The 10952-nt window shown below is 46.3% G+C and overlaps 2 protein-coding genes across 2 annotated transcripts; one reads left to right on the forward strand and one right to left on the reverse strand.

Moving 5' to 3' along the window:
- Window positions 1–677: 677 nt before the first annotated feature.
- Window positions 678–1325, reverse strand: LOC138373369 (Golgi-associated RAB2 interactor protein 5B-like). Its single transcript, XM_069339567.1, has one exon. The coding sequence runs from the start codon at window positions 1323–1325 to the stop codon at window positions 678–680; it is 648 nt and encodes a 215-aa protein (XP_069195668.1).
- Window position 1326: 1 nt separating this feature from the next.
- LOC138373370 (uncharacterized) lies at window positions 1327–9925 on the forward strand. Its single transcript, XM_069339568.1, has 3 exons — window positions 1327–1393; window positions 7878–8964; window positions 9055–9925. Exons 1-3 carry the CDS (start codon window positions 1327–1329, stop codon window positions 9923–9925), a joined length of 2025 nt encoding a protein of 674 aa, XP_069195669.1.
- Window positions 9926–10952: the final 1027 nt, after the last annotated feature.

Raw genomic sequence — 10952 nt, forward strand, 5'->3', positions numbered from 1 at the left:
TGAATTCAGGAAGGAAACATTGAAAATTTGACCGTAATAATTCACATATCTTTTGTAAAGAGTGGTATTAAGACTAAGGAGCAAGTGTCATTCCAAAGGTCTTTACAGAAACAAATTACTACATTATCCAAATTTGGGCCAAGAACAGAGCCAATTGCTACGCCATCGATGAACATAAATTTACGTCAAATGAAAAACCAGAAAACGACGTTGAAGTCTTTAGCAAAGTCCTGTGTTTCTTACGTCTCTTAAACATAAAAATTACAGGAATCTTCTTGTAAATTTGTTAAAAAAAAAGTATCGACAAATAGCCACGGTGTACACTTATAGACATCCAGGTTTTCATACATTTATGTATTGGTTGAATGTATATAAATTAGTCAAGACAGGATCTTCACACTGTACTAAGGAGAGTGTGCAGTGTTGCAAGCATGTATGTTCGGCACACATTATTGGGTATTACACTTCTCTCCGTCTCTCTTTCTCGTAATTCATTATTCCTTCTTCCTTCCCTATATCGCTTACTCTCTCTCTCTCTCTCTCTCTCTCTCTCTCTCTCTCTCTCTCTCTCTCTCTCTCTCTCTCTCTCTCTCTCTCTCTCTCTCTCTCTCTCTCTCAGTTTCCACCTTCCATTCACCACAACTTGGCACAAATCCTTAAATATGCTAATTATATAATCAGATAATTTCCCGCTGGGGGTGGTAAAGACGGTGGGATTTAAGACGGGGCTCTTCACATATTTCGTGGCAGTAATCCCCCCTTGGCAGTCTCAGACTTGGGTCAGTAATCCCTGGCAGTCTCTGACTTGGATCAGTAATCCCTGTCAGTCTCTGACTTGGGTCAGTAATCCCTGTCAGTCTCTGACTTGGGTCAGTAATCCCTGGCAGTCTCTGACTTGGGTCAGTAATCCCTGGTAGTCTCTGACTTGGGTCAGTAATCCCTGGCAGTCTCTGACTTGGGTCAGTAATCCCTGGCAGTCTCTGACTTGGGTCAGTAATCCCTGGCAGTCTCTGACTTGGGTCAGTAATCCCTGGCAGTCTCTGACTTGGGTCAGTAATCCCTGGCAGTCTCTGACTTGGGTCAGTAATCCCTGGCAGTCTCTGACTTGGGTCAGTAATCCCTGGTAGTCTCTGACTTGGGTCAGTAATCCCTGGTAGTCTCTGACTTGGGTCAGTAATCCCTGGCAGTCTCTGACTTGGGTCAGTAATCCCTGGCAGTCTCTGACTTGGGTCAGTAATCCCTGGCAGTCTCTGACTTGGGTCATGACAATAACGAGCCTCATCCTCTGCCACAGCTCCCCACAATGGACGTTTTAATGTGGTCATGATGGCTCCTGACGAGCAGGTTGGCAAGTGGGTCTCACCTGGAAGTACTTACCAACAAGAACTCAGATGTACTGACCTATATCTACTCGCCTAGATGTACTCACCTTGATTTACTCGACGAGATGTACATATCTAGTCGAGTACGTACGTGTGCGTGTGTGTACTTACCTAGTTGTGCTTGCGGGGGGAGGGGGGGGCGGGTGAGCTCTGGCTCTTTGGTCCCGCCTCTCAACTGTCAAAAAACTGGTGTAGACGTTGCACCAACCATTTGGGCTGGACGGTAGAGGGACGGTCTCGCTTCATGCAGGTCGGCGTTCAATCCCCGAGCGTCAATTTCCACTTGTGTAATCCAATGCGTGAGCACCTTGTGTTGAATAGTCTGTCTTTGTCTACTCTATCAATTCCTCTGAGAATCTTGTATGTGGTGATCATGTCCCTCTTAACTCTTATGTCTCCCAGTGACGTAAGAAAAATTCGCCGCAGTCTCTCCTCGTAGCTCATACCCCTCAGTTCGGGTACTAGTCTGGTGGCAAACCTTTCAACCTTTTCCTGTTTAGTCTTATGTTTGACCAGATATAGACTCCATGCTGGAGCCGTATACTCCAGGATTGGTCTGACATATGTAGTATACAAAGTTTTGAATGATTCCTTACACAAGTTTCTAAAGGCCGTTCTTATGTTAGCCAACTTGGCATATGCCGCTGATGTTATCCTCTTGATATGGGCTTCAGGGGGACAGGTCTGGCGTGATATCAAGCCTCAGTTTTTTTTTTGTATGTACTCACCTAATTGTGCTTGCGGGGGTTGAGCTCTGGCTCTTTGGTCCCGCCTCTCAACTGTCAATCTACTGGTGTACAGATTCCTGAACGAATCTGCCTGAACAGATGTGTGTGTGTGTGTGTGTGTGTGTGTGTGTGTGTGTGTGTGTGTGTGTGTGTGTGTGTGTGTGTGTGTGTGTGTGTGTGTGTGTGTGTGTGTATTCACCTAGTTGTGCTTGCGGGAAATGAGCTCTGCTCTTTCGACCCGCCTCTCAACTGTCAATGAATCAACTGTTACTAACTAATAACTAAATTTCTTCGCACACACACACACACACACACACACACACACACACACACACACACACACACACACACACACACACACACACACACACACACACATGCCCGTACCTTGTCAAACACAAGACGAAGCTGGAAAAAGTTCAGAGGTGTGCCACTAGGCTAGTCCCAGAACTAAGAGGCATGAGTTACGAGGAAAGGCTGTGGGAAATGCACCTTACGACACTGGAAGAAAGAAGAGTAAGGGGAGACATGATCACTACCTAAAAAATCATCAAGGGAATCGACCGGGTAGACAAGGATAAATTCTCAACATGGGTGGTACGCGAACAAGAAGACACAGGTGGAAACTGAGTACCCACATGAGCCACAGGGACGTTAGAAAGAACTTTTTTAGTGTCAGAGTAGTTAACAAATGGAATGCATTAGGCAGTGATGTGGTGGAGGCTGACTTCATACACAGTTTAATTTCCAATGTAGATATGATAGAGCCCAGTAGGCTCAGGAATCTGTACACAAGTTGATTGACAGTTGAGAGGCGGGACCAAAGAGCCTAAGCTCAACCCCCGCAAGCACAAAAAGGTGAGTACAAATAGGTGAGTACACACACAAACACACACACACACTTTATAAACTTGTGTAAGAAATATTTCAGAACATTATATACCACATATGTCAGACCAATCCTGGAGTATGCGGCTCCAGCATGGAGTCCATATGTAGTCAAGCATAAGACTAAACTGGAAAAGGTTCAAATGTTTGCCACCAGACTAGTACCTGAGCTGGGAGGTATGAGCTACGAGGAGAGACTTCGGGAATTAAACCTCACTTCGTTGGAAGACAGAAGAGTTAGGGGGGACATGATCACCACTTTCAAGATTCTCAAGGGAATCGACAGGGTAGATAAAGACAGGCTATTTAACACAAAGGCCACACGCACTAGGGGACACAGGTGGAAACTGAGTGCCGAAATGAGCTTCAGAGATATTAGAAAGAACTTTTTTAGTGTCAGAGTGGTTGACAAATGGAATGCATTAGGAAGTGATGTGGTGGAGGCTGACTTAATACACAGTTTCAAGTGTAGATATGATAGAGCCCAATAGGCTTAGGAACCTGTACACCTGTTGATTGACGGTTGAGAGGCGGGAACAAAGAGCCAGAGCTCAAACCCCGCAAGCACAACTAGGTGAGTACACACACAAACACACACACACACACACACACACACACACACACACACACACACACACACACACACACACAGACTCACACACACACACACACTCACTCACACACTCACACTTTTTTAGTATAAAAAAAAACTTTTTTAGTGTCAGAGTGGTTGACAAATGGATTGCATTAGGAAGCGATGTGGTGGAGGCTGACTCCATACACAGTTTCAAGTGTAGATATGATAGAGCCCAATAGGCTCAGGAACCTGTACACCTGTTGATTGACGGTTGAGAGGCGGGACCAAAGAGCCAGAGCTCAACTCCCGCAAGCACAACTAGGTGAGTACAACTAGGTGAGTACACACAGGGGCGCAGGGTGAGAGGGGAAACCAAGAAATCACAGCTCCCAACACTACATCTCCAGAGGTGAAGGGGGAACCCACAACCAGCTACCCAGTAACACCAAAGAAGAGGGCAACCCCACCACCCTCCTCTGCATAGAAAACCCCCCTACCCCAAACACTCCCTGCCCCCACTCAAATGCTCAGCCATATCGCCTTCCCCAATACCCCATTCCAACGATGCTACCCCTCTCCTCCTCCAACTGTGTCCCCCTCCCCCCTTTTCCTTCCTGATTTCCTTCCTTCCTTCCTCCCCCTTTATCCCAAACTCTCCCTGTCCCCCTTCCCTCCCTTTCACTTGACACGCCACCCTTCACCCCAATATCCTCTGAGAACCTGTTATTCACCTCACAAATCCTCACACCCATGGAACAGCTTCCCCCACCAGCAGAACACTAACAAAGGAGGCGATTTGAGAAGGGACAGAAAATCTATGTACAGTAACATAGATGGAATTACAAATAAAGCAAATGAACTTGGAGAATGGGTACTAGATGAAAACCCAGACATAATAGCACTCACAGAAACAAAGCTAACGAAAACCATAACAAATGCAGTATTCCCACAAGACTACTATTTTATGAGGAAAGAGAAAGAAGAAAGAGGTGGAGGTGGTGTAGCTCTTCTGGTAAGAAAAGGCTGGGATAATGAGGAGATGGTTATTCAGGGCTGTGAAGGTTAAAGTGACTACATAATAGGTACCATTACAACTGGAGGACAGCAATTTTTAATTGTAGTCATATATAATTCACCACCCAATGACAGAAGACCCAGACAGGAATATGATAGAAACAACGTGGCCAAAATTAACATAATAGAGAGAGCAGCTTCTGTTGCTAAACAGAAATTAAATGGACTACTAATCATGAGAGACTTCAACCATGGGAAGATAGATTGGGAGAACGGAGACCCACATGGAGGACCAGAAACATGGAGAGCTAAGCTGCTGGACGTGGCAACAAGAAACTTTCTAGGCCAGCACATCAGGGAACCAACAAGAATGAGAGGAGAAGATGAACCAGCCATGCTGGATTTTACATTTACCATAAATGAGTTGGATATAAGGGAAATTAAGATGGAAGCACGCTTGGGAAGGAGTGATCAGAGTGAATTGAGCTTTGAGTACCTGGTAGTCCCAGGAATTATCTCCACAAAAAAATGAACTAGGAAACAAAAGGCTGGCATACCGAAAGGGGAATTATGAGGAGATGAGAAGTTTCCTAAGGGAAATACCTCGGGACACAGACCTCAGAGCTATGTCTGTACAAGACATGATGAAATATGTCACCCAAAAGTGTCAGGAGGCAGTAAACAGGTTTATCCCGGCCCAAAAGGAAAAATCCGAGAAGCATAAGAAGAATCCATAGTATATAATTGGGCATGTAAGGAAGCAAAGGAACTGAACAAAAGGGCGTGGAGGAACTTCCGGAATAACAGAACAACAGAAGCAGAGAGAGATACCAGAAAACCAGGAATAAGTATGTTAGGGTGAGAAAAGAAGCGGAGAAAAAATATGAAAATGATAGAGCAAACAAAGCCAAGACCGAACCAAAGCTACTCCACAGTCACATCAGAAGGAAAACAACAGTGCAAGATCAGGTAATGAAACTTAGAACATGCGACGACAGGTATACAGAGAATGACAAAGAGGTGTGTGAAGAACTCAACAAGAGGTTCCAGGAGGTCTTCACAATAGAACAAGGTTAGGTCACTGTGCAAGGAGAGGGGGAAGTAAACCAGGCGGCATTGGAAGGGTTCGAAATTACGATAGAGGAGGTCAAGAGACACCTGTTGGATCTGGATGTGAGAAAGGCTGTTGGTCCAGACGGGATCTCGCCATGGGTACTGAAAGAGCGAGCTGAGGCACTTTGCTTGGCCACTCTCCATAGTGTATAGTAAGTCACTGGAGACGGGAGACCTACCAGAAATATGGAAGACGTCGAATGTGGTCCCAATATACAAAAAGGGCGACAGGCAAGAGGCACTGAACTACAGGCCAGTGTCCTTGATATGTATACCATCCAAGGTGATAGAGAAGATCGTGAGAAAAACCCTAGTAACACATCTGGAGAGAAGAGACTTCGAGACAAATCGCCAACATGGGTTCAGGGAGGCTAAATCTTGCCTGTCCGGCTTAATAGAATTCTACGATCAGGTGACAAAGATTAAGCAAGAAAGAGAAGGCTGGGCGGACTGCATTTTCTTGGATTGTTGGAAAGCCGTTGACACAGTACCGCATATGAGGCTGGTACATAACCTGGAGAGACAAGCAGGTGTAGCTGGTAAGGTGCTCCAGTGGATAAGGGAGTACCTAAGCAATAGGAAGCAGAGAGTTACGGAGAGGGGTGAGACCTCAGATTGGCCTTAAGTCACCAGTAGAGTCCTACAGGGCTCTGTACTCGGTCCTATCCTGTTTCTGATATATGTAAATGATCTCCCGAAGGGTACAGACTCATTTATCTCAATGCTTGCTGAAGGTGCCAAAATTATGAGAAGGATTAAGGCAGAGGACGACTGCTTGAGGCTTCACGAAGACCTAGACAAGCTGAAGGAATGGTCGAACAAATGGTTGTTAGAGTTTAACCCAAGCAAATGTAATTAAGATAGGTGTAGGGAGAAGGAGGCCAGATACAAGGTATCATCTGGGAGATGAAATTCTTCAAGAGTCAGGGAAAGAAAGAGACTTGGGGTTGTTGTCACGCCAGATCTGTCTCCTGCAACCCACATCAAGAGGATAACATCAGTGGCATTTGCCAAGCTGGCCAACATAAGAACGGCATTTAGAAACTTGTGTAAGGAATCATTCAGAACTTTGTATTCCACATATGTCAGGCCAATCCTGGAGTATGCAGCCCCAGCATGGAATCCATATCCAGTCAAGGATAAGACTAAACTGCAAAAAGTTCATAGGTTTGCCACCAGACTAGTACCCGAGCTGAGAGGTGTGAGCAACGAGGAGAGACTACGGGAATTAAACCTCACTTCGTTGGAAGACAGAAGAGTTAGGGGGGACATGATCACCACATTCAAGATTCTCAAGGGAGCTGACAGGGTAGATAAAGACAGGCTATTTAACACAAGGGGCACGAGTACTAGGGGACACAGGTGGAAACGGAGTGCCCAAAGGAGCCACAGAGATATTAGAAAGAACTTTTTTAGTGTCAGTGTGGTTGACAAATGGAATGCATTAGGAAGTGATGTGGTAGAGGCTGACTCCATACACAGTTTCATGTGTAGATATAATAGAGCCCAATAGGCTCAGGAACATGTCCACCTGTTGATTGACGGTTGAGAGGCGGGACTAAAGAGCCAGAGCTCAACATCCGTAAGCACAAATAGGTGAGTACAAATCCAGCCCCTTGGACATCAAAGTCGTCACGAACAAGTTATTATCCCGGCCAGGAAAACACAGTTGTGAGATGGGACCAAAGAGCTGAATCTCAACCCTCCCGGCAAGCATGATTAGGTTAGTAGACAGGATCGTGCTGCGTGTGGCGGCGTTCGTCAGGGCCGCGGAACGACGAGGTGGAAAAACAAAGTAAGCGCGGGCACGCACCTGTGGAGATGGACCCAATAATTTGTTCCTTTGTGTTGCTACTTGCGCCGCCCGACCCTTTCAGTCACCCTTTGCTCCTTCCCTCTCCCCACTCTCCCCTTCCATTCATATCCACACCCCTCCACCTCTCACCCCTCGTCCATCTACCCATTATTTCCTTTTCCCTGCCAACCCCCATTTTCGTAACCAAATTCACATGTATACCGACAGAATTGTTTGTTTTGGTTACAATCATTAGTAAGAGAGTTTTGGGTAAGGACTTTGTGATGTTTACATCGTAACAGCTGATCATGCGTGTGGACTTCGATCATCACAAGGTGACTGATGCAGCTGCGAGACTGGCACTGTTAACTCACCTGCAGCTGACTGTTACAGCTTCAAGACTGGCACTGTTAGCTCACCTGCAGCTGACTGTTACAGCTATAAGACTGGCACTATTAGCTCACCTGTAGCTGACTGTTACAGCTTCAAGACTGGCCCTGTTAGCTCACCTGTAGCTGACTGTTACAGCTTCAAGACTGGCACTGTTAGCTCACCTGCAGCTGACTGGTACAGCTTCAAGACTGGCACTGTTAGCTCACCTGCAGCTGACTGGTACAGCTTCAAGACTGGCACTGTTAGCTCACCTGCAGCTGACTGTTACAGCTTCAAGACTGGCACTGTTAGCTCACCTGCAGCTGACTGTTACAGCTACAAGACTGGCACTGTTAGCTCACCTGCAGCTGACTGGTGCAGCTTCAAGACTGGCACTGTTAGCTCACCTGAAGCTGACTGGTACAGCTTCAAGACTGGCACTGTTAGCTCACCTGTAGCTGACTGTTACAGCTTCAAGACTGGCACTGTTAGCTCACCTGCAGCTGACTGTTACAGCTTCAAGACTGGCCCTGCTAGCTCACCTGTAGCTGACTGGTACAGCTTCAAGACTGGCACTGTTAGCTCACCTGCAGCTGACTGTTACAGCTTCAAGACTGGCTCTGTTAGCTCACCTGCAACTAACTGGTACAGCTTCAAGACTGGCACTGTTAGCTCACCTGCAACTAACTGGTACAGCTTCAAGACTGGCACTGTTAGCTCACCTGCAGCTGACTGGTACAGCTTCAAGACTGGCACTGTTAGCTCACCTGCAGCTGACTGGTACAGCTTCAAGACTGGCACTGTTAGCTCACCTGCAGCTGACTGGTGCAGCTTCAAGACTGGCACTGTTAGCTCACCTGCAGCTGACTGTTACAGCTACAAGACTGGCACTGTTAGCTCACCTGCAGCTGACTGGTGCAGCTTCAAGACTGGCACTGTTAGCTCACCTGCAGCTGACTGTTACAGCTTCAAGACTGGCACTGTTAGCTCACCTGTAGCTGACTGTTACAGCTTCAAGACTGGCACTGTTAGCTCACCTGCAGCTGACTGTTACAGCTACAAGACTGGCACTGTTAGCTCACCTGCAGCTGACTGGTGCAGCTTCAAGACTGGCACTGTTAGCTCACCTGCAGCTGACTGTTACAGCTTCAAGACTGGCACTGTTAGCTCACCTGCAGCTGACAGGTACAGCTTCAAGACTGGCACTGTTAGCTCAGCTGCAGCTGACTGGTGCAGCTTCAAGACTGGCACTGTTAGCTCACCTGCAGCTGACTGGTACAGCTTCAAGACTGGCACTGTTAGCTCACCTGCAGCTGACTGGTACAGCTTCAAGACTGGCTCTGTTAGCTCACCTGCATCTGCCAGGTACAGCTTCAAGACTGGCTCTGTTAGCTCACCTGCAGCTGCCAGGTACAGCTTCAAGACTGGCTCTGTTAGCTCACCTGCAGCTGCCAGGTACAGCTTCAAGACTGGCACTGTTAGCTCACCTGCAGCTGACTGGTACAGCTTCAAGACTGGCACTGTTAGCTCAGCTGCAGCTGACTGGTACAGCTTCAAGACTGGCACTGATAGCTCAGCTGCAGCTGACAGGTGCAGCTTCAAGACTGGCACTGTTAGCTCACCTGCAGCTGACTGGAACAGCTTCAAGACTGGCACTGTTAGTTCAGCTGCAGCTGACTGGTACAGCTTCAAGACTGGCACTGTTAGCTCAGCTGCAGCTGACTGGTGCAGCTTCAAGACTGGCACTGTTAGCTCACCTGCAGCTGACTGGTACAGCTTCAAGACTGGCACTGTTAGCTCACCTGCAGCTGACTGGTGCAGCTTCAAGACTGGCACTGTTAGCTCACCTGCAGCTGACTGGTACAGCTTCAAGACTGGCACTGTTAGCTCACCTGCAGCTGACTGGTACAGCTTCAAGACTGGCACTGTTAGCTCAGCTGCAGCTGACTGGTACAGCTTCAAGACTGGCACTGTTAGCTCAGCTGCAGCTGACTGGTACAGCTTCAAGACTGGCACTGTTAGCTCAGCTGCAGCTGACTGGTTGAGACATCCATAACTACAGTAATCTCGCTGAAGTTGTCTGGGCGGAGACTACATGACTGTCAACATTACCTCACCTTGAACAGCTTTTATAATCTCACTCAGCTTAGAGAAATCTTTAGAAATAGTGAGATTTTCTCAAATGTATCAAGAGCAAAGTGTCGTTGAAGGTGTGACTTTGTAGAGATTGATTATTGATGAAGATTAAGCCACCCAAATGGTGGCACGGGCATGAATAGCTCGTAACTCTGTAGAGGTGAGGGCCATGGATATAACTGGCATTTCCTCTTTACATGAACAGAGTGAATTGCTTAAGAAAGCAAAAATAAAAAAAACAATAAAAATGAATAAGTGGCTTAAAGTTTCTTAGTTTCTTCAACTTTATCAGCTAACGCCTTTAAGCAATTGAGAATCGTTTTCTAAAAAGATCTGTTAACGTATGGAAATGAAGCAGCGACGAAATGCAAGGCTCTTGTGTTTATTATGGTCTTCAGAATGTGTTCCTAAAGGAAGCAACACACACTTAATACCTCTATAGAGAGGAGGTCTGCCAGTGTGAGAACAATCGTGTCGTTCAACACTCTGTGTCTGCTGTGGGAACCGACCTGTGAGATTTATATTTATTTAATTTATATGAATTTATATTTACGTTAATTTATATACTTCGATAGCAATTTGTATAATGATAAGTGGACTGTATTTCTGCAATAATCTCTTAATCTCACAAATCGATCCTCTACACATTAGGGGGGGTTATTATATTAATATATATGCAGCCAATCAAACTACAGTAATAGCTACATACATTGATGAGGTTCCTTATCTTATAGTACAGCAGGTTAGTCCACCAGGTATAACTAGGGTGTAGACACCAAATTATCCTCTTTGAGGTAGCTTCCATATCACCCAGTAACTGGTGCACAAACTCTTCCTCGTCTTGACCTGTCAAAAGTGCGCTAGCTGTGAAGCCAGATACCTATATATGACAAGTATATCAGAGAAAACAGTACATGGAACATGAAGACCTGGCTTAATTACCTTTA

Source organism: Procambarus clarkii, chromosome 42 (genome assembly GCF_040958095.1).
Source record: "Procambarus clarkii isolate CNS0578487 chromosome 42, FALCON_Pclarkii_2.0, whole genome shotgun sequence".
NCBI lineage: Eukaryota > Metazoa > Arthropoda > Malacostraca > Decapoda > Cambaridae > Procambarus > Procambarus clarkii.

What these genes read in the sequence shown, in the direction of transcription:
- LOC138373369 (XM_069339567.1), bottom strand. Translation starts at nt 1,325, where the DNA reads ATGACCACATTAAAACGTCCATTGTGGGGAGCTGTGGCAGAGGATGAG.
- LOC138373370 (XM_069339568.1), top strand. Translation starts at nt 1,327, where the DNA reads ATGGCTCCTGACGAGCAGGTTGGCAAGTGGGTCTCACCTGGAAGTACT. An exon ending in TTACCAACAAGAACTCAGAT is followed by an intron (nt 1,394 to 7,877) that starts GTACTGACCTAT and finishes ACTCACCTGCAG; the next exon opens with CTGACTGTTACAGCTTCAAG. An exon ending in AGCTCACCTGCAGCTGACTG is followed by an intron (nt 8,965 to 9,054) that starts GTGCAGCTTCAA and finishes TGCAGCTGACAG; the next exon opens with GTACAGCTTCAAGACTGGCA.